Below are 24,351 nucleotides of genomic sequence, written 5' to 3' on the forward strand. Positions count from 1 at the left end.
GTGTATGACTGCCTGAAAAGGCTAAAGACTCCTCTGGCCTGCTTCAGAAGATCTTGCAACCCTGGGTACCTGTTTAAGAAATGCTGCACCACCAAACTGAGGACATGTGCCAGGTATGGTATGTGTCAACTTTCCCTGTTGAAGGGCAGACAGGAAGTTAGTGCCATTATGGCACACCACCATTCCTGGCTCAAGCTGGCATGGCGTGAACAACCTCTGGGCCTGCCCCTGCAGAGATGAAAGAATCTCTGCTCTGGTGTGATTCCTGTCCCCTAGACAGACCAGCTGAAGTACTGCATGGCATCTTGTAGCATGACTCATTGATAGCCCCTTGAACGCTTATGGGGTACTTGTGGTTCATAGAACAATTCAGCAGAGGAGGGCATGGAGGAGGAGGTGGTGGAGCGGACAAATCTTGCATCATCACCACCAGCTGTATGAAAAAATGGCAGAAAAACAAGCCCAAGCCCTATCCTGCATCCTTCCTAGTTGCAACCAGTTACCCAGTGTGCTGTGAACAAAATATATCATCCCTGACCATGCTTGTTAGACCACAAGTCAGCAGTAAGGTGAACCTTGCAGCTGACTGCCTTGCCCAACAATGCCACAACATTGCCTTCCACGTGATGATACAAAGCTTGAATGGCCTTACGTGAAAAGAAATAGAGACTGGGAACCTGCCATTGTGGTACAGCACTTTCTGCAAATTCATGGAATAGGGCAGAATCCACCAGACAGAAAGGCAGAAGTTGTAAAGCCAGCAGCTTGGACAAGCTGGAATTTAGACGATGGGCATGTGGGTGGCAGTGACTGTACTTTTTTTTCGCTGCGGGAGCTGGGGCAGGACAATTTGCCTATATACTCTACAGCTGGTGGCAGACATGCTGCAAGGACTTAAAACACCCTTTTCTATACCATCATCCCTGTCAGTGGAGGCTGCTGAGAGGTCATGAGATAGCGGGGGTAGACCGGAAAGGTAAGGAGTGAAAGGGAGCAGAATTGCATCCTTTCTGTGTGGCTTTCAAGTGCTCTTGCCAGGGGGCTGAGTGGCGGGATGTTAAATGCCTATTCAGGCATGTAGTACCCAAATGGCTGGTGTCATCACGCCTTGTTGGGGTTGTGCATCACCCTAACGTTTCTCCTCGACTCTATCCGGCATCCAAGTCGCGCCAGTGACCTCATCATCATCCGCTCCATCCTCATCACTGGAGCCAACTTGGCAATATGCTGTGGCTGGGAGAACATGACTGCCAATTTGTGGTTCATCAATGTTCCCTCCTCTCTGTAGGCTCATATCCTACTTTCCTCAACCTCAGAGTCAGAGCCAAGATCAGAATCAAGTAATGGCTGTGCATCATCAAGGAGTAAGTGGCTGACGCTGTGTTTAAATAGCTCAGCTGACTGCTCCCTGCATGATGCTGGGGCTATGGCAGGAGTAGCTGTGGATAAGGTGGCAGAAAAAGTCGCTCTGGCAGCTGCGGTGGACTACGTACTAGTCTCTGCTGGGGCGATAGCTGAGGATGAGGATGGTTTAGTAATTTATTCCACCACCTCCTCTGCATGCTGTGGCTGGATAGCATCACTAACCAGAGAAAATGGTGCCCTGCTTGATGGACCATGCTCACCTTTGCCTGTGGACACATACGCAGCTGGCCCCCTCACAGTAGCATGGGAATCTCCTTGTTGGCCTACAGACATGATTGGGGGGGGGGTTATTACTGAAATGTAATAGAGAGGGAAAAATGTGTAATTGGATGCACTTTAATCAATGGAAAGTGGTGTTTGGTGCACTTTACCTTAAGCACTGCCGCTGACAAAACTGCACTGATGCACTACAATATACTGCAGTAGAACTGCACTGACACACTTCAATACACTGCAGTAAAACTGCACTGACACACTTCAATATACTGCAGTAAAACTGCACTAAAACTGCACTGACGCACATCAACATGCTGCAGCAAAACTGCACTGACGCACTTCAACATACTGCAGCAAAACTGCACTTAAGCACAACAATGTACTGAAGTAAAACTGCCCTGACACACTGACGAATGGGCGAACAGCCAATGTCCAGGCTGAACTTATGCTCAGCCCGAAACTTTCACCCAACACTAGTAGCAAATTAAGTCAGAAATGCTGAGCTCCAATGTTTGCTCCAGATTTAGAGACTCAGAAAGCATTAAATTGGTATTAAACCCAAAACCAAAAATGTATTCTATTATAGCTTACCACTCATTAGATGACTGCATTAGTTTTCTTTTCTTTGGCCTTTTCCCCGTTTTCACCTGGTGATCTGGCTGGAGGAATGAGAACAAAAGGCACAGCAGACAGTAACTTTGTCAGTCTGGTTGGGTGAGTGTTAAAGCGGGGGTTCACCCTAAAAAAAAATTCTAACATTGCATGAAGCCGACCTATGAGACCGACAGTAGGCTGTTTTTTTTTTTTTTTGCGTACATACCATTTTAGGGCTATTTTCACCCCCGGCTTCCCCGCGGGAGTGGGCGCTCCTAATCACAGGCTGTGATTGACGTGCTTCCAAACGGCGCATACTACGCGTCACCAGTTGCCGAAAGAAGCCGAACGTCGGTGCGGCTCTATACGGCGCCTGCGCACCGACGTTCGGCTTCTTTCGGCAACTCGTGACGCGCAGTATGCGCCGGTCGGAACCCCCGCTTTAAGTGCATTAGAAACTTTAGATAAATTGAAGTCAAACTCCAGCTCACACTTTATAATCAGTTACAGCAAACAGTTTTTTTCCTTATGGAATAAAGGTTTTACATAAAAAAAATGAAAGCCGATCACAGTGGTTTGTTTCACCCATACAAACTGATACATTCTGCTGGTGAGCTTGTGCTTCCGGAAAACAGACTTGCTGGCTGGATTAGCAGAAGAAAGTGTACCTTCATATATGGATTTCTATGCATTCTATATTGGTTGATATTCTATGTTTATTCCTATGTATATTATAAATACTCAATAAACAGATTTGAAAAAAAAAAACAAAAAAAAAACAAACAAACTGATACATTCTGCTGGTGAGCATGTGCTTCCGGAAAACAGACTTGCTGGCTGGATTAGCAGAATAAAATGAAAACCTGAAAAACAAAACGAATGCAGCCATCACATCTAAGAATTGTAAAGCTGTAATATAATAAATGTTTGCTTTTTGGACTAGGCGCAGAGTGCACGCAAATATGCGGTCTCCTAACGGCTAACTGAAAGCTCCCGTTCGCTGCTTGCGATCGGGAGCTTTCTGATCATGTGAACACCGTCACACCCAATCAGGGTGGTTTACATGACCAGAACTCCCGCCGTTCTTAAGCCCTTAAAGGGCCAGCAGGCGTCAGCTCTAAGTGGTTAATACCGTTTTAACGCTGGATCACCATAACAGCCAAGCAACTAGCATAAAGAAAATATAAGTATTTGAGCAATGCTTCTCTGTATCTGTACTTTCTAATATTTCAGCTCTGTGTAAACATTTTGTAATTTTATAAACTGAGCAAAACACAGGAAATAAATAAAACACTGGAGCACATTAGCGATTTATTTCCTGCCGTCGGAAAAATTAATGCTGTACTTTATTTTATTGCCATTTTTTTTTTTTGCCCATGCTAAAGTTATGAGAAATGGAGGAGAGATTTTACTTCCAAGAACAATAGGTGTAAAGGCAAAAAAAAAAAAAAAAAAGATAAAAAATGAAATCAATTAGTTTGCATGTGTAGAAATGGATTGCCACCTCTGCAAACTTGTCAGCTGCACCAGTGCTGAATAATTCATAAACGGCTTCCATGCCGACTCTAAAAGGAATGTGGCCGATCGTGATGAGTGTAAAAATAAAGGTAGGTTGCAGAATATCCCTCCCCTTTAAAACTTAAAGTTCTATTAACCACGTCATTACTGGGCACTTAAACCCCCTTCGTGTCCAGACCAATTTTCAGCTTTCAGCGCTGACGCATTTTGAATGACAATTTCGCGGTCATACAACACTGTACCCAAATTATATTTTTATCATTTTTTTCCCCAAAAAAAAGAGCTTTCTTTTGGTGGTATTCGATCACCTCTGCGATTTTTATTTTTTGTGCTACAAACATAAAAAAAATGAAAATTTTGAAAAAACACACAATATTTTTTACTTTTTGTTATAATAATATCCCAATTTTTTTTAAAAAAAATAAAAATTTCCCTTGGTTTAGGCCGATACGTATTCTTCTACATATTTTTGTTTTTAAAAAAAAAAATCGCAATAAGTGTATATTGATTGGTTTGCGCAAAAGTTATAGCGCCTACAAAATAAGGGATAGATTTATGATTTTTTTTTTTTACTAGTAATGGCGGCGATTTGCATTTTTTTTGTCAGGCCTGCGATATTGCGGCGGACGTATCGGACACTTTTGACACAATTTTGGGACCATTCACATTTACACAGCGATCAGTGCTATAAAAATGCACTAATTACTGTATAAATGTGACTGGCAGTGAAGGGGCTAACACTAGGGGGGTGAGGAAGGGGTTAAATGTATTCCCTGGGTGTGTTCTAACTGTGTGGGGGGAGGGGACTGACTGGGGGAGGTGACCGATGCTGTGTCCCTATGTAAAGGGACACAGATCGGTCTCCTCTCTCCCTGACAGCACGTGGAGCTCTGTGTTTACACACAGAGCTCCACGTCCCTGCTGTGTCACCGCCGATCGCGGGTGTCTGGCAGACATCACGCCCGCCAGGCACACGCATCGGCTCCCGAGCGATGCGCCGGGCACGTTGTTTCCCCCGCTGCACGCCCCCAGCGGCGCGCACGGAGAACAACAACAGGACGTCCACCCGGCACTTGAGAGCCGCGCTGTGGACGTCTTTCGTCCATAGCGCGGATCCCAAGTGGTTAAAAGCAAGTTTAATATATTTTTTTATAATATATGCAGTTGGTTTTAGAAAGAGCAGTCCCAGTCCTCCTCGGGTCCCTGGCCAGCGCTCCTGCCAAGTGGCCCAAGAGCAAACAGCATGCTAAGAGGGCACCGCAGTAGGCTCGCTCCCGAGCCCCTGTTTTGCATGCCCATTCAGACACAGAGCCGTGGCTCCGCCCCCTCTTTCTTCTCATTGGCTGCGATTGACAGCAGCAATTGACCAATGGCTCCCGCTGCAGTTTCAGCCAATGAGGAAGGAAAGTCCCTGGAGAGCCAAGGCTCTCGTACACATCACTGTATCGCAATGATACTCAGGTAAGTATGGGGGGAGTGGGGTGCTGCTGCACATAGTTTTTTTTTATCTTCATGCATAGACAAGACCTTGAAACTTTAGAACCACTTAAAAGCAGAACTGTATCTAAGCACCATAATCTTAAAAATACCATTTGATTTATTTTTGATATTCAAAGCAAAATCCCCTATCCACGTCTCCATGCTTTATTATGGTGGAAAATTTCTGGCCGTGGCCATCTTGAGTAATGGCAGATGATTCGTGTAACACTTACTTCCTGGAATCCATCTGTTCTTAACTCAGGACATGCATGCAGGAGGGTGTGCTTGGCTGTGAAAGCCCCTACTCCCCTCCTCCAAAAGAAAGAACGCCCATGAAGACTTTTGGCATGTATTAATATAAAGGAAGAGGGGATGAGTCCTCAGAGGGCCAATGAGAGCTGCAGGTGTGCCAGTGTAAATCCAGGAAGTGAACAGGCACCAGCTTCAGCGGCCCACAGTTAAAATGGCTGCAGCCAGACTCTGTGGAGGGAGATTTCTTCAGCATATTGGGCAAGTACAGAATCACATAGGTAGATTCAGGTACGTTCGCGTAACTTTGCGGCGGCGTAGCTTAAGGAATTTAAGCTACGCCGCAGTAAGTTAGCGAGGCAAGTACATGATTCACAATGTACTTGCCTGCTAAGTTACGTCGGCGTAGCCTGAATCGGCGGGCGTAAGGGCGTCCAATTCAAATGTGTTTGAGGGGGGCGTGTTTTATGTTAATGGGGCTTGACCTCATGTTTTATAACATTTTTCTTTAACTGCGCATGCGCCAGGCGCCTGCATTTCCCAGTGTGCATTGCGGCTAAGTACGCCGTACGGGCCTATTGATTTTGATGTGGACGTAAACGACGTAAATCCCGATTCACGGACGACTTACGCAAACGACGTAAAAAATTCGAATTTCGACGCGGGAACGGCGGCCATACTTGACATTACTATTCCACAAGGGCAGGGATAAGCAATTAGCGGACCTCCAGCTGTTGCAGAACTACAAGTCCCATGAGGCATAGCAAGTCTCTGACAGCAACAAGCATGACACCCAGAGGCAGAGGCATGATGGGATTTGTAGTTTTGGAACAGCTGGAGGTCCGCTAATTGCATATCCCTGCACTAGGGCCTAGCTCTAACTTTACGCGGCCTATCTCTTACGTAAACGGCGTAAAAATACTGCGTCGGCCGAGCGTACGTTCGTGAATCGGCGTATCTCCTCATTTACATATTCTACGCCGACCGCAATGAAAGCGCCACCTAGCGGCCATCCAAAATATTGCAATCTAAGATAGGACGGCGCAAGCCGTCGTATCTTAGATATGTTTAAGCTTATCTCTGTTTGAGCATACGTTTAAACATAAGTCGACAAAGATTCTGAGTTAGGTCGGCTTATCTACTGATAAGCCGGCCTAACTCTTACTGAATCTACCTAACAGTATATATAAATAATATGCAATGCAAAGTGGTTGGAAGGAAGTTTCAGAATGGCAAAGAGATTTTTATTACAAATTATGTGGGCAGACTGCAGTTCCTCTTTAAGGCTACATGCCCATGAGCTGGCCTGAAACCAGTGAGATTTGATACACAGAGAAAACTGCCTTGGAACATGAGGCCTAATACCCATATGGTGGGATGTGAAGGATATCTTTACTCTTCCAAAGGGATCCAGGAGCCACTACTGCTGTCCAAAACTTTCTAGGTGGGCCAAGTTTGCAGGCTTTCCTTTATCTTGCACAGGTGCTTTAAATCAGAGTCGATGGCTTGGTGTTTTGGACAGCTAATTTATCCAAGAGAAATTCCCAAAACATGGCCTGTTGGGGGTGAGGACAGGGTTGAGAACCACTGCTCTATAGCACTACAAGCCACCCTAGCAATAGGTTTTGGGGGTGGTGGAGAACCCCAGCGTCCAGTGGAGGACACACATTTGATACACCTGAAGTTTTAGGCAGCAGTTGCACTTGGAGCTTTTGAAGGGAGACAAGATTTAGCACACCACCCACAGGACAGGTATACATTCAGTCTATTCCAGGGTTTCTCAGCCAACCAGGGATCCTACAGAGGTTGCTAGGGGTTTCTTGAGCAATTTCTGCCTCTCAGAGAAGTTTCCACTGACACCATTGATCTTTTTAGCCATCTATAAGGGGGGGATTCTTCCCAATGACCATCACACTAATGTATCATGAGTTGTAGATATAGGAATTTTTAGCAGGGGTTCCCCCGAAAGTTATTTTAAGGGTTCCTCCATGTTGAAAAGATTGAGAAAGGCTGTTCTATTCCCTTATAGGTAGGGTGGTAATCACCAAGATCCCTTAGGGCTTGTTCAAACAATATGCCCCAACACTTTGATAGAAATGCATTTTTTTGCGCTGCCATGTAGCACAAGTCACAAAGCTCGTGGCACAAAAACTTGACTCATGTGTAATTTAGTGGCAGGTGGCGTGGCAAGTGGACAATTCACAACTTGTGGCCAGGTGACGTGGCAAGTGACACGCTCAATACAAGTACACTGCTACTCTCTCAGCTGCTGCGACTCACTCTGGTCTCACAAAATGGCTGAAAGGGTTAATACTGTTTTTTGAGCTTAGGGATTGTCCTTATGATGTTTCCCAACTAAACGCTTCTAGACGCCAAACGTGGCAAAATGGGCGTTTTATAAATGCCGGTTTCAACCTTCGTTCAGAAGAGTTTGCACCAGCGTACATGGGGCCTTCAAACTGCCAGGAAAGTGCATTGTTCTCTTTCAAGAGTAATTTAATACAAAAAGATTTTTCAGATAATTTGCTTCTTATGACAAAAGGAAAATCTTCACTATTTGAGTTCAGGTCCACTTTACAGCTACGGAATACTTTACTAAATCAGTTAATTCCTGGTTCTGGCCAGCTCAGTAGATTGATTTAAGAAAGGTCTGGATTCTTTCCTAAATTAACAGAATATAACTGAGTACTAAGATTTGTAGGTAAAGTTGATCCGGGGGAAATCAGATTGCCTCTCGGGGGATCAGGAAGGAATTTTTTCCCCTGCTGTAGCAAATTGGATCATGCTCTGCTGTTTTTTTTTTGCCTTCCTCTGGATCAACTGTGGGTATGGAGTTGGGTGTATGGGATTGTACTGTGTTTTTTATTTTGTTTATTTTTTTTTGTGGTTGGACTTGTGTCTTTTTTCAACCTGACTAACTATGTAACTATGTAATTGTAAAAAATATAAGAAAAAAAATATCGTACAGTAAAAAAAAAAAAAAAAAAAAAAAATAGAGGATTACCTTAATACTAATATCTACAATTTATAACAGGAGGGATGTACCGAAAGTAATGCAAAAAGGGCATACTTGTTTTGTTCAGTTTATTAAACACATATACAGTAAAATGAAATTACAGTAGCTCCATCAAATCCAGTGAAAGTACAAATGTCATATGACCAGTGGCGGCTGGTGCGCTATTTGGGGGGGGGGGGGGGGGGTTAAACAAACCACCCGAGCCCATCCTCCCCAGCGCTCAGTCAAACCCCCCAGGCCGATCAATCGTCCATCAGCCTTTCACTTAGCCCATCCAGGCCGCGGGGCAGCTTCCCCCTGTGTTTCCTCCCCCATTCGCTATGATCACACAACTGGGTGGGCCCGAAACCCACCATTTTTTTAAGCCAATTAGAATTCAGGCTCGAATAACATGCTTAAAAAAAATAAAATAAAAAAACACATTGAAATCCATGTGTCCTGCTCCCCGCAAGTAGATTAGGGCCCTGGTGCATGGACTAGGGGGTGGTGCCCCTAATGGAGTGGCCCACCACTGCATATGACAATACCAAACACTACAGAGAGCATAAACAGACATGCATATAAAAAGGTAAGTGGGCACAAGTCTTTTTATTAACTTACAAAGGTCGTTCAAATTTCACATGTTGGTAGAGTAATTTTTCCTCTCTAGTAAGTCTTCTTTTCCATTGCAGGTAAATAATGCATTCCGAGCAGAAGCAACGTGTCATCAATGAGTTCTTGATGAAGGAGGGGTGCAGGCTGTTCAATAGCCACGGAAGTCTACAGAGATAACACCACTGACAATTGCAATGTCTTGTCATTGGTGACTCTTCTTAATGGTGTCATCTCCGTAAATATTCTTTAGCCTTCTGTGAATGTTGGAACGCCTGCACCCCTCCATCAAAAACTCAATGAAGGAATTATTGCTTCTGCTTGGAATTCATTATTTACCTGTAATGAAAAATAAGAGTTACTATAGAGGACGTTACTCTACCAACATGTAAGATTTGAATGACTTATGCAAGTTAAAGCGGGAGTTCACCCGAAAAACAATTTTTAACATTAGATTGAGGCTCATTTTGTGAAGGGGAATCGGGTGGTTTTTTTTTAAAATCAAAACAGTACTTACCGTTTTAGAGATAGATCTTCTCCGCCGCTTCCGGGTATGGTCTTCGGGACTGGGCGTTCCTATTTGATTGACAGGCTTCCGACGGTCGCATACATCGCGTCACGAGTAGCCGAAAGAAGCCGAACGTTGGTGCGGCTCTATACGGCGCCTGCGCACAGACGTTCGGCTACTTTCGGAAAATCGTGATGCGCTGTATGTAACTGTCGGAAGCCTGTCAATCAAATAGGAACGCCCAGTCCCGCAGCCCATACCCGGAAGCGGCGGAGAAGATCTATCTCTAAAACGGTAAGTACTGCTTCGATTTAAAGAAAAACACCCGATTCTGCTTACCAAAATGAGCCTCAATCTAATGTTAAAAATTAAGTTTTTGGGTGAACCTCCACTTTAATAAAAGTTATGCCCAGATTTGAATTACTTCCGGTATAGCCCTCCTATCTATAATTTTTAATTACTACAGGATAGGGAATCTAGATGGATTATTTCCTTAAAATTTTTAAATTGGCAGCAGTTGCCCAAAATCGTGAAAAATGTAGATAGAAGGTTGAACTTGATGGATCATCTGTGTTTTTTATAACCTTACTAACTCTGCAACTTTAGATCAGTATTATCCAGGTTTCTGCAGCCTATTCCCAGTGTGATGGAGAATGCCAATCACACCGTGAATGGGATGTCTTACAGCACATGCCAAACACAAGGCCCAAGGGGAGAATGGCCCGCTCACTCAGTTTTGTGGCTGGAATGTGGTGGAACACCATTCCTCCATCTCTGGGGCTCTTGCCCTCCTGCACACAGAACCCTTTTGCATTTACAAGGGACAGCTTTGCTCTCAGCAGCTCCTGGATGTAACCGATATTACAGCGGGGCATGGCAGGAACAGAACTTCACTGAGAGAGCGATCTTCCTGCAAGGTGAGGCAGACCCGTCTAAACAGGGAGGCAACTAGAGCTGGGCCAGGTAGGAGAGAGTAGAGATGCAAAGAAGCTTTGGAAGGGGGGGGGGGGTTTGAGATGGGGTTGCACATTATGTACCTCTAAACCCTGCACTCTGTACATGGTGCACACCTAAACCCTGCACTCTGTACATGGCACACACCTAAACTCTAAGCATAGGGCACCCCTGAACTCTGCACGGTTTGCATCACACCCCTAAACACTGCTCGCTGTAGGCAGCTCACCCCTGAACTCTGTACGTAGTGCCCCACAGATAAAACTGGACCTCTGGGGTCAACTATACTGCTGATGAGGGGCTGTAATGAAATGGCGTTAGTCATCCCCTTGTTTTAGAGTCTTTGCAGAGCAGATAAACCCATGTAATAGGCCATCTTGACAAGTAATAAGGAAAGAAAAAAATATGGTTAAGATTATTCGCGAAAGAGGAATGTATTTTCGATCTACACCAAAAGGCACCTACTGCATATATTAAATGTATAGCCATTTACATCTCCGCAGTGCTCTATGTGTTTCCCCCTGAGCCTCGGATTCAGACAACCCATTGAATCTACATTTGTCCTTCAAGCACCTAACCTGCTCTCTGGAATTTGTATACCTGGGTTCCCAGCCACCCCACAAAGCTCTTTAAAACAACTACTTTTCTTTGTCCTGAGGATACAATTTAAGAGTTTTTAGGCAAGGTCATTTAATTTTGTCTTGGTAAGCCAAACATAAATCACAAAATAAATATCATGACAATAAAAAGGTCCAATAAAACTATAAACACGAAGTACAAGCTTGTATTTTGGAATCAGAGACAAAAATAAAAAAACATTCCTGTACAAACGAGTGTCTAAAACTGGAAAATGAATGGTAAGGTAACAATGCTGGTTCTCTGTGGCTAAGCGATATATGCTGAATCTTGGTCATGTAATGACAATGCAATAAAAAACAAAAAAAAAATTCTAGCTTTCAAGTTCTGCAACTTTTAATTTTTTTGGTGCTGGTTCTCCGGTTCTTTCCGGGCAGCTGCTGTTGGGCTTTGCCGGTTCTCTAGCTACGGTAATACCATGAAGTAGGTATCCTCCTCCACTGCTCATTACTAGTTTTGGGTGGCTTCTGTCTGGCAAAACCTGCAAAAAAGTAATAGCAAAAAAATTTAAATTTGAAAATTGTCCAATTTATAGACTGTATACAACTGTTTCTCTCAACCCTTTGAACACAGAGGAACCCTTGAAATAATTTTCCAGGTTCAGGGAACCCCTGCTAAAAGTTGCTATCTATCCATCCATCTATCTATCTATCGCATGATACATTAGTGTGACGGTCAGTGGGAAGAATGCGTCTTACACTTGTGGTCATTGGGAAGAATTCCCCCCTTACAGACCGCTAAAAAGGTCAATGGTGTCAGTGGGAACTTCCGAGAGGAAGACATTTCTCATTGTTTAAAGGAACCTCTAGCAACCTCTGGAGGAACCTTAAGATTCCATGGAACCCTGGTGGAGAAACCCTGGTATACACTGCATTAATAGTTGGGATTAGGTCATATGGTGGAAGAGTTACTTAAACTGGAGTAATCTGGTGCAGCTGTGCATAGTAGTAACCAATCATCTTCTAACTTTGGCATTAAACTTGGACAATAAAACCTGGAAGTCGATTGGTTTCTATGTAGAGCCGCACCAGATTTTGCACCATGCAGTTTTAGTAAATAACCCCCATGAATACTAAAAGCGTCACGTTGACTGTCATTAAACAAACTGACCTCTGAAGCTGCAGGCACTCTGGAGAAATTGATTGTCAACATTTACAACAAAACACTTATTTTTTTCTCAGTAGCTTATGTTCCCCTCTTCCAACAGTGAGTTGGCAGCCTGTCCGCTTTCCAATACCAATCAGAGAAGGAAGAGTAGAGTGCCGAGACCTGATTTAGGCCCCATGCACATGGGGGGAAGGGGGGGGGGGATTGGAGCCCATGGAGGTTCAGAGGAGAAGAGACACAAGCTGCAACTAACAACACAGGACAGGAGAGATGCTGGAGGTATTGAGGGGGCACAGCTTGTCACGCTGGCTCCGCGTCCTGGTTTTAGTGTGGTGACATGTTGCAATGGTAATTGAGGCACGGAAAAGCATGCACGCTCTAGCTTGCTGCTGAGGTATATTGCCCATTCACCAAGGGTGGCCGCATTTCCGAGGGAAGGAGGGACTGAAAACTGACGTATTGCAGGAGTTGTATTCACCCCGTCTAAACTTTCAAACAGAGTGGACAGTTACTGCACAAACCAAAGGACTGAGGAAGGGAAGAAAAGGCATGGAAACAGTAATATTTACTATATATTATTGCTTGCCCATACTTTTCCTTCAAAAGAGAAGTTCAGGATTTAAACAAAACATACATAGTCACCTAGGTGGATGCAGCATCGGACCGATGCTGCATTTGTTCCCTGCTGCCTCTACACTGAAAACTGAGCATTTAAAGGCCACCGATTGGCCAGTTCTCAGGCTAATTTCACATTTGGACCATGTTAGCGATAAAGCTCTGCTTGTTTTAGCGGTGCTTTATCTCTGTTTAAAGCGGGGGTTCACCCTTAGAGGGCACTTTTCCCCCTTAGATTCCTGCTCGTTATTACTAGGGGAATCGGATATTTATTTTAAAATATGTGCAGTACTTACCCGTTTACGAGACGCATCCTCTCCGTCGCTTCCGGGTATGGGCTTCGGGAATGGGCGTTCCTTCTTGATTGACAGGTTTCCGAGAGGCTTCCGACGGTCGCATCCATCGCGTCACGATTTTCCGAAAGAAGCTGAACGTCGGTGCGCAGGCGCAGTATAGAGCCGCACCGACGTTCGGCTTCTTTCGGCTACGAGTGACGCGATGGATGCGACCGTCGGAAGCCTCTCGGAAGAATGTCAATCAAGAAGGAACGCCCGCTCCCGAAGACCCATACCCGGAAGCGACGGAAGAAGATGCAGCTCGAAAACGGGTAAGTACTGCACATATTTTAATATAAATAGCCGATTCCCCTAGACCGAACGAGCAGGAAGCTAAGGGGAGATTTTTTTTTTTTTTTTAAATGGGTGAACTCCCGCTTTAAGTAGTGCTTTACGGCCACTAGCGGGGCGCTTATAATCCCAGCTAACAGCTAAAGGGGTTAAAAGCACCTGTGCTGCGGCACTTCGGAATCGCGTTTCAGGAGCTTCGGAAGCACTGCCCATTCATTCCAATGGGCAGGTGCGTTTCAAGAACGCTGTATACAGCGCCCCACTGTGAAAGAACTCAAGCTTTCAAATTCAACCGGCAGTTTTCAGGCGCCATTTTTAGCGCTACAATACTTGAACTGCCTCCAGTGTGAAAGGGGTCTTAGTGAGCAGAGAACAGATGACTATCAGTCAACGGCTCTCTGCTCTCCCTCCTCCAACGCTCACTGGAACAGCATGCTGAGAGGCCGAGCCAGCTGCCAGTCAGGCACGTGGAGCCGGATTATAAAGTTGTGATCTCTCCAGAGCCTTCACCGGCTAAGTGATGTCAGCTGACAGCAGACCTTGGCCCTCTGTTGGCTGAATACTGGCCACAGGAATGCAGAACGTAGTACACTCCTGTGATCCCCAGGAGAATTTGTGTTTTGGCTCTTCTTCTGCTTTAATGTCTACAGTCTGGTCATGGTTCCAATTTAAAGGGACTTTATACCTGTAAGCAGGTTAACGTTCAAGTGACAAAAATGCTGGCATATATCTACTACTACTACTACTACCTAGCGATTAGTTCCTATCTAACGATTAGTTCCTCCACTCTGCAACTACCAGCTTTTATGATCCCAAAAAACAAACAAAATCGATGACCTTGAAAAAAAAAATAATAATCAAGCACAAATGCTTTAAAGCGGAGTTCCACCCAAAAGTGGATCTTCTGCTTTAAGCACATCTTGCCCCCTGACATGCCACTTTTGGCATGCTATTTTTTGGGGGTGGGGGGGCGGTGGGATGTGTTCAGTGGGTGTGCCCTCTTTTTAGAGGGACTTCCAGACCCACTTCCTCCTTCCAGCCTCCTAGGCGGCGACTCCTCTTGCCCTAGGAGGCCCCTCCCTGCCAGTGATCTTCTGGGACACGACTCTTGTTCCAGGAGATTGGCTGGCTAATAGAAACGTGCAGTGCGACTCGCGCATGCGCAGTGCACTCCCGGATGTGAAGGGTGTTCAGTGGGTGTGCCCTCTTTTTAGTGGGACTTCCATCCAGACCCACTTCCTCCTTCCTTTTTTCGGCCTCCTAGGCGGCGACTCCTCTTGCCCTAGGAGGCCCCTCCCTGCCAGTGATATTCTGGGACACGTCTCTTGTTCCAGAAGATTGGCTGGCCAATAGAAACGTGCAGCGCAACTCGCGCATGCACAGTGCACGGCCGGACGTGAAGCCGTAAGCTGTCACGGCCGGGTGCCCACAGTTCCGACGATGGTGCCGAGGAGGGGGGAGAGGAGCGAGCCTCTGGGCGGCCACATCTCTGGACCGTGGGGCAGGTAAGTGTCGGTTTAGTAAAAGTCAGCAGCTATGCTTTTTGGAGCTGCTGACTTTTAATAAACTAAAACACGGGTGGAACTCTGCTTTAACATAATAGAATAGATCTCATTCTGGTCAGTCCCACTTTAGCCTACAACCCTCTTCACTAAATGGCAAAGTGCAGGGAATACCGGCTCCTCTGAATGAACACAATTACAGCTCTCTAGACTTCTGTTGTGAGACAGCAATACTTCACATTGATCAATATGTTATTAGAAACTGTATATTACCTGATAATTCCTCAGCCAAGTCTCTGACAGCTTGAGATTAATGACACCGCCTCTTTCTCTGAGCTTTGTATAGCATTCAAGTAGAGGCTGGGGAAAAAAAAAAAGAGGCACATTGTGTAAAGAGGTGATGACTGCCGACAGCCCAATATAACATTCTGTCTACAATCACTGTGATCAGAGGCCGCGCCACTTGAAGACATCTGACAAACACATTTTAAATAAAGAACTGAAAACATGCCATTGCAAAGATGAGAACGATTAAGAACTAATGGTACTTAAGGTAGATGGTCTGGTTTATTATTGTTGACAATGTACTAAAGGAAAATCCATTTGTTGCACTTTGCAACCAATTAGGGTTAACATTTCATGATAACTTGTGAAATCTGTCCACACAAATTGCATGTTTCAGAGAGTGAAATAAAATCTTAAAATTACTGACATTATTTATATCTCCGGAGGACTCCTGCAGCAGTCTCTGACCCATCTGCTAAAGTCATAAAGGGTGGAGGGCCTCATTCTTTCCTTGTATTGATCATTTATTTTCGATTATAAAGAATGTAATTTAAGAGAAACTCCACAAAAAAAAAAAAAAAAAAGAAAAACCACAGAGAAACCCTGGGTGGATATCTTTTGGGGAAAGTGAAAAGATAGCGCTAGATCAGCTGTTGGTGTAAATGATCGGGTTCCTGGGCAGGCACTTCTACACCCCAGATGTTCTCCACCGTCTCCTTGGCTTGTAGTGTAATAAGAATTGAAACTGAAGAGCCACACACTGCCAAGCGGTCCAGATTCAACGTTATTCCAATAAAAGTCAGGACTACGGGTAGCGTGGCTAGGCTTTCCATATGAGTGGACACTGCGTCCTCTGCTCCCGCCGAAACATATATTTCACAGCTGAGACATCTCTTCCTGGGACCTGGCTTTGCCCTTGTATCGTCTCACTACCAGCCGCTCATTTCCAGGGCTTACCCTGAAGCATGAATCATTGTACAGCAGTGGTGGTTCATCCATAGAGAGCGCTGGAGCGCCGCCCCCTCTGGCTCCCGCACACACCACTGACAAATAACATTGATTCATGCATTGCATGAATCGATGTTATTGTCGCCGCTGGTCTATTCAGATTGCTGGACATGAGCGCCGACCACCTGAATAACGGCAGCTGGTTGGCTGTACGGAAGTGCCCATCAGAGCCAGCAGCTCCGAAAGGCTTTCCGAGTAAAGCCCTCAGCCTTCCGGATGCTTATCCAGGGAACGTCTCAGGGTGCGTTCCTTGCATAAGACTGACAGGTGTCTCAGCCAATCAGGTTGACCAGTTCTGGCCATCGGTAACCTGATTGGCTGAAGTGTCATTGAGGGTGGGAGAAGACATCAAGGGATGTGGATGGCTGACTCCAGTAAATGTAAGTGCCGGGCGGGGGGGAAAGGGGCATTTTACAGGGCACACTGGCGACGAAGGGCACAGTAACATCAATGGGCACAGTAACATCAACAAGCACAATGGGCACAGTGGTGACAATTGGCACAGTGGCTGCCTTTGATGGCATGGCACAGTGGTGACAATTGATGGCACAGTGGCTGCAATTTTTTTTTTTAGTTTGCGCCCCCCCCAAAAATTTTGGGCACCAGCCGGCACTGTTGTACAGCCAAAATTAGAGAAACACTCCTAGAGCCACATCCGTTTTTAGGGGGTAAGTATTAGAAAAAAGGGGGCTAGATTGGACTTGAGAGGCAAGATGGACGAGATGTACAGCCAGCGGCTCCAACTCATACTAATAGGTGGATTCAGAAAGACTTAGGCTGGCGTATCTACTGATACGCCAGCCTAAGTCTGAATGTGCGCCGGCGCTAATTTAAGCGTATTCTGGTAACCAGATACGCTTAAATTAGGCTCAGATACGAGCGGCGAAGTGTCTTACACCGTCGTATCCTAAAGTGTAATTTTTAGGCTGACCGCTAGGTGGCGCTTCCATTGCGGTCGGCGTAGAATATGTAAATCACTAGATACGCCCATTCACGAACGTACGCCCGGCCGACGCAGTACAGATACGCCGTTTACGCAACACATTATCAGGCCTAAAGTTATTCCATCAAATAGCTGGAATAGTTGTCAGCGTAGAGTATGCAAATTGCATACTTACGCCGATTCACAAACATACGTGCGGCCGGCGGTCGTTTTTTACGTCGTTTTCGGCATAAGGCTGCTCCTGCTATTAGGAGGCGGAGCCAATGTCAAGTATGGCCGTTGTTCCCGCTTTGAAATGTGAAAATTTTACGTGGTTTGCGCAAGTCGTCCGTGAATAGGGATTTACATCATTTACGTCCATGTCAAAACCAATAGGAACGTGCGGCGTACTTAGCCGCAATGCACACTGGGATATGTACATGGACGGCGCATGCGCCGTTCCAAAAAAAACGTCAATCACGTCAGGTCAACCTAAATTAACATAAAACACGCCCCCTCAGCCTATTTTGAATTAGGCGCGCTTACGCCCGCCGCATTTACGCTACGCCGCCGTAACTTGGCAGGCAAGTACTTTGTGAATCATGTACTTGCCTCGCTAACTTAGCAGGCGTAGTGTAAACACGATACACTACGCCGCCGCAAGGATAAGCCTGCCTACCTGAATCTAGCTACAAAAGTCAGGAGTAGAAAAAAGAAAAGCCGCTCTCAAAGCACAGGTTCCAAGTGATACACACCCTTGATAGGCACTCAGGTGCAGGTTCTGCTGGGATCAGAGAACAAACAAGCCTGGACAGCAGCACTCCGATACAACCCGTTTAATGGGTTAAAATCCAGCGTACAGCAGTCGATCCATACAGTACAAAAGGGGGGGATACAAGCAGCTTACATGTTTCACACCTGAATCTGGCGCTTAGTCATAGCCTACGACTAAGCACCAGATTCAGGTGTGAAACATGTAAGCTGCTTGCACCCCCCCCCCCTTTAGTACTGTATGGATCGACTGCTGTACGCTGGATTTTAACCCATTAAAGGTGTTGTATCGGAGTGCTGCTGTCCAGGCTTGTTCGTTCTCTAAAAGTCAGGAGTACAATGTAAAAAACAGCAAACACTTTTCAGGGGTTCAAGCGCCCCCTTCATTAGGGCTTACAGTGCCTTGGAAAAAAATTAATAAAAAAATCATACCTCTTGAATTTTTCCACATTTTGTCATGTTACAACCAAAAAAAAAACAAATGTATTTTATTGGGATTTTATGTAATAGACCAACACAAAGTAGCACAAAATTGTGAAGTGGAAGGAAAATGATAAATGTTTTTTTAAAATGTTTTACAAATAAATGTAAATAAATGTGGCGTGCATTTGTATTTAGCCCCCTTTACTCTGATACACTGAACTAAAATCTAGTGGAACCAATTGCCTTCAGAAGTCACCAAATAGGTAAAGTCCACCTGTGTGTCATTTAATCTCAGTTAGAGAACCTTAGTGAACAAACAGCATCATGAAGGTCAAGGAACACACCAGACAGGTCAGGGATAAAGATGTTTAAAGCAGGGTTAGGTTAGGAAAATATTCCAAGCTTTGAACATCTCACGGAGCTCTGTTCAATCCATCATCGGAAAATGGAAAGAGTATGGTACAACTGCAAACCTACCAATAGAAAGAAAGGTGATCCATCAGTAGTAATCAAGGAGCCTCCTCACTGGAACCAAACCATGGGTGCCGGCAATGCAAAAATATGAAGTAAACTTGGGACAGCCGCACTCCAAAAAATTTTCCTTTAATTAAAATCACTCACAAAATGAACATGCCACAGCAAAAATTGGACAAAAGCTAACACGTTTCGCACTGTAGCTTCAGTGCTTAGTCATAGCTAGTACCTACCAAGGCATGGCCGTCCACCTAAACTTACCGGCCCGGCAAGGAGAACATTCATCAGAGAAGCAGCCAAGAGGCCCATGGTAACTCTGAAAGAGCCGCAGAGATCCACAGCTCAGGGGGGAGAATCTGTCCACAGGACAACTATTAGTCGTGCTCTCCACAAATCTGCCCTTTATGGAAGAGTGGCAAGAAGAAGTCCTGTTTGCAGTTTGCAAGAAGTCATGTGGGGGACACAGCAAACATGTGAAAGAAGGTGCTCTGGTCAGATGAGACCAAACTTGAACTTGTTGACCTAAAAGCAAAACGCTGTGTGTGGTGGAAAACCAACACTGCACATCACCCTGAACACACCATCCCCACTGTGAAACATGGTGGTGGCAGAATCATGTTGTGTGGATGCTTTTCTTCAGCAGGGACAGAGGCTCGCTACTGGGGGCACTTAACAGGGGAGAGAAGCAAAGACCCCTAACGAGGAACCCAAAAAGAAGCTTGGGGCTCATCTGTACAAAACCATTGCACAGAGCATGCAAGTACAGTGGAACCTCGGATTATGAGCATAATCCGGTCCAGGAGAATGCTCGCAATCCAAAGTACTCGCAAATCAAAGCGAGTTTCCCCATAGAAGTCAATGGAAACGAAAATAATTTGTTCCGCATTGACTTCAATGGCATCCAACACTGCATGCTGCCAGAGGCGGAGAGCCACAGAAAGGGCCAGGGGACACCACAGAAAGGGCCAGGGGACACCACAGAAAGGGCCAGGGGACACCACAGAAAGGGCCAGGGGACACCACAGAAAGGGCCAGGGGACACCACAGAAAGGGCCAGGGGACACCACAGAAAGGGCCAGGGGACACCACAGAAAGGGCCAGGGGACACCACAGAAAGGGCCAGGGGACACCACAGAAAGGGCCAGGGGACACCACAGAAAGGGCCAGGGGACACCACAGAAAGGGCCAGGGGACACCACAGAAAGGGCCAGGGGACACCACAGAAACGGCGTATTTCCATGTCTTTCCAAGCATTTTCGAACTGCGCCGATCGGCTGCGTTCGGCTCTGCTCTGGCGCCCCCCCCCCCCCGCCTCAGGCCAAACGCGGTACTGCACACCGCTTTGGCCTGAATACTGCTCGTTTGGCGAGGCAACACTCTCAGACTGAGTTAGGATTTTTTCAAATACAGTGCTTGTGTTGCGAAACGCTCGTTAATAGCGTTACTCGCAATCCAAGGTTCCACTGTATAACATGTTTGTTATCTTACAGTCTTTACAATCACTTTAACTCTTTCCATTGTCCACAGTGGGGGAGATTCAGAGAGCAATTATGCCGGCGTATCCATAGATACGCCGCATAATTGCCAAGTTGCGCCGGCGTATCGATTTTCTGTATTCAGAAAGCTAGATACGCCGACTGTAGCCTAAGATACGACTGGCATAAGTCTCTTACGCCGTCGTATCTTAGGGTGCATTCTGACGCCGGCCGCTAGGTGACGCTCCCGTAGTTGTCAGCGTAGAGTATGCAAATTGCATACTTACGCCGATTCACAAACATACGTGCGGCCGGCGGTCGTTTTTTACGTTGTTTTCGGCGTAAGGCTGCTCCTGCTATTAGGAGGCGCAGCCAATGTTAAGTATGGACGTCGTTCCCGCATCGCGATTTGAAAATTTTACGTTGTTTGCGCAAGTCGTCCGTGAATGGCGCTGGACGCCATTTACGTTCACGTCGAAACCAATGACGTCCTTGCGACGTCATTTACCGCAATGCACGTCGGGAAATTTTAGGGACGGCGCATGCGCAGTACGTTCGGCGCGGGAACGCGCCTAATTTAAATGATCCACGCCCCCTATGGGATCATTTGAATTACGCGCGCTTACGCCGGCCCCTTTTACGCTACGCCGCCGCAACTTTACAGGCAAGTGCTTTGTGAATCAAGCACTTGCCCGTAAAACATGTGGCCGCGTAACGTAAATTTTGCGCGCCCCTACCTGAATCCACCCCAGTGTGTTTATAAATTTCCTACATCACTGAAACCTTTTTAATAGTAAAAATAATATTCACTGTTAAGCTCTGCAGATATAAAACTAAAGGTCGTGCTGCATCAGTGAGGGAAGCACAGATTGTCCAAAGCGGCTTTCATTACAGAGAATATGGCAGATGACTAATGTATAGCAATATTGTGTAAAGTACGCTATGACTAAACTGTACTGTGTAGGGAAAATGTGCACATTCGTAAGGTTATGTCAGCCGAAGGACACTTTCATAACGAAAAATTAAATAAAAAAATCACATTTACAAGATAAAAAATAAAATAAATGTATAATATAAAAATCTTACAAAACTGCTCAAGAATAAGTACAGAAGAATATGCCCGGAGTTCTTACCTCTTTATACTGACAGTAAACAACGAAAGGTCTGGATGGAGATACAAAGCCTAGCAATGTGAGGAGCAGGGGTGCAGGGTGGAAGCGGGAGGCTATAATTAACCTGAAAAGAAAGGACATGGATTAAAATAAAAGTCAAAAATACGGCAGAGGCAAGAGATGCATCAATGTTTGTAGAAGAAGACAAGCCAGGAACCAACTACAAGACTGTGCTGCCAAAAAAAAAAAGAAGGATGGGTGTAGAGCAGAAGAACTCAACCGTTTCGTGACCCACCACTGGCACTTTCCTAGTGCTCCTTCAGTACAAGGGAATGGGGCATATTGGTAAAATGTTATTTATACCTCAGGTAGCCGGTGCTACCACTAGGCAAGCTAGGCAGCCGCCTAGGGTGCACTGCTGCCTAGGGCGCCCGACCAATGGTGTTTCTACTCTCCTCTCGTTGACTCCTTGGTAGGCTGCATCGATGGGCGCTGGGGAGGCTGCATTTGATGGGCACTGGGGAGGCTGCATTTGATGGGCACTGGGGAGGCTGCATTTGATGGGCACTGGGGAGGCTGCATTTGATGGGCGCTTCATTAAAAAGGTGAGGTATACATGGCAGGGTCAAGGGGTGGAGTCAGGGGTAGAGCCAATGGGGGGGGGGGGGGGGGGGGGCAAAATTAGGTTTTGCCTAGGGTGTCAAAAATCCTTACACCAGCCCTGTTTATACTACAAGCGTGGCGCAAGATGCCAAGCTCAGTGTCTGTACTGTTTTTTTTTACCTTCATGCATTGAATTCAGCCTTCACAACCACTTTAGGCTGGGTTCACACTAGTGCGAATTGGAATGCGGGTTTCTCCGCATCTAGGGCCGAAACAACTAATCGACAACGAATCGACTATGAAATTAATCGATTACAATTTTTATAAAATCGATTAATCGGCCAGTAACATAATTGAGTTAAAAAAACTAAAATTAGCCCTTTATAGTAGAAAAAAAACAAATCGCTACTGTAAATATTACTTTCACTGTCCCACAGTAAAAAAAAAAAATGAACAGTAGTGATTATTTGCTCTTTTTGTACTTATTTTTGTTTTTTTAACCCCATTAGGTTACTAAACATCTCAGGCCGGGGTCACACCTCTGTTTTTCGGTGCTTTTTGCAGAAACACACTACAGTTCATTTACATGTTTCCCTATGGGACACGTTCACATCCATGATTTTTTTCAGGTGCTGCGTATTTGGAAAGGGCAAGGACTTAACGCAAAACGGTGCTATTTTGTTTTTTTGGTTCAATATACTTCAATGGAGAAGCTGCAGAACAGCATCTAATGCGTTTTTGCGACAATTTGTGTTTTGTAATCTGCCCAACAAATTGGCCCAAAAAAAATTAAAAATGCAAATTTTTTTTTTTTTAAGGCTATTATCCGATTAATCAAAACAATAATCGGCCAACTAATCGATGATCAAAATAATCATTAGTAGCAGCCCTATCCGCATCCAATTCACATGACAGGAGAGTGTGACCAGCTCTCAATGAAAAAGTAATAATATGTAAAAAGGTACTACAGCGCTATTACTAAAACCATATAAAATACTAAAGATAAGCTGCAGACACGTGAGGTGCACAAAACCAAAGTGAATAAATAAGAAAATATTGTGTTGCGCTGATAATCAAGTAAAAAATTGCATATATATATATATATATATATATATAATATATATATATATATATATATATGCAATTTTTTACTTGATTATCAGCGCAACACAATATTTTCTTATTTATTCACTTTGGTTTTGTGCACCTCACGTGTCTGCAGCTTATCTTTAGTATTTTATATGGTTTTAGTAATAGCGCTGTAGTACCTTTTTATATATATACACACACACACACCATATACATAAATAAGAACCCCCTACACCTCAAATCAGGGAGGTATATGTGCAAAAGATAAACAAAAACCACTAAAAAACTATAATGTGAAAAAGTTCTAATAGAACCAGCAAAAATAGTTAATGGAAAAAACACAGTTCAGTACATAGGCTAATAGGAGACAGGTGTGAGATCCACAGTCCTCTGGTGTGCAGCTGTCATTATAGCAAAAAAAAAATAAAAAAAATATATAAAACGTTTGCCTTCTGGACTCCCCGATTAAACACAGGATATCAGCCGCTCATAAGGAGAAAAGAAAGATATATGGTGCAAATAACGTAATAAAATGGGAAATGAACCCTGCAATACAATGATTGCACTCACGGAACCTCGATGGTAAAAAGGCTCAACTGCAATCAGTCATTGAACGCCGCTCAGTGCTACGATCTCCTCAGAAGGACGGATTCGACCGTCGATCGCGTCACTCGGCTTCTCCCCCACGCGTATCGTCAATAGCCACTTGACTTATTCATGGGTTCCATGAACTATTTTTGCTGGTTCTATTAGAACTTTTTCACATTATAGTTTTTGAGTGGTTTTTGTTTATCTTTTGCACATATACCTCCCTGATTTGAGGTGTAGGGGGTTCTTATTTATGTATATGGTGTATATGTATATATATATATATATATATATATATATATATATATATATATATATATATATATATATATATATATATACACACACACACATGTATGCAATTTTTTTACTTGATTATCAGCGCAACACAATATTTTCTTATCAGCTCTCAATGAAGCTCATTCACACATCTTTGTGGCGGCCGCAGAGCGTATTGCACAGGGGTCATGTGTGTCTTTGGCTCCATTTCAGGTCCTAATTCAGGCAAAAATTCGGGCCAGATTCGTCTCTGAAACAGGGAACAGGGATGCACTGGACCCCTGCT

The 24,351-nt window shown here is 44.8% G+C and overlaps 1 protein-coding gene across 1 annotated transcript in view; it reads right to left on the reverse strand.

The window, feature by feature from the left end:
- Positions 1-10,965: 10,965 nt before the first annotated feature.
- The window catches only part of TRMT6 (tRNA methyltransferase 6), an 84,540-nt gene continuing 71,154 nt past the window's right edge, over positions 10,966-24,351 (reverse strand). The window contains exons 9-11 of the mRNA XM_040351690.1: positions 21,528-21,630; positions 15,310-15,396; positions 10,966-11,667 (exon numbers count right to left, since the gene is read on the reverse strand). Coding sequence (XP_040207624.1) covers positions 11,500-11,667; positions 15,310-15,396; positions 21,528-21,630 — 358 coding nt within the window. The 3' untranslated portion in view covers positions 10,966-11,499. The remainder of the gene's footprint in view (positions 11,668-15,309; positions 15,397-21,527; positions 21,631-24,351) is intronic.

Source organism: Rana temporaria, chromosome 4 (genome assembly GCF_905171775.1).
Source record: "Rana temporaria chromosome 4, aRanTem1.1, whole genome shotgun sequence".
In the NCBI taxonomy this organism is placed as follows: domain Eukaryota; kingdom Metazoa; phylum Chordata; class Amphibia; order Anura; family Ranidae; genus Rana; species Rana temporaria.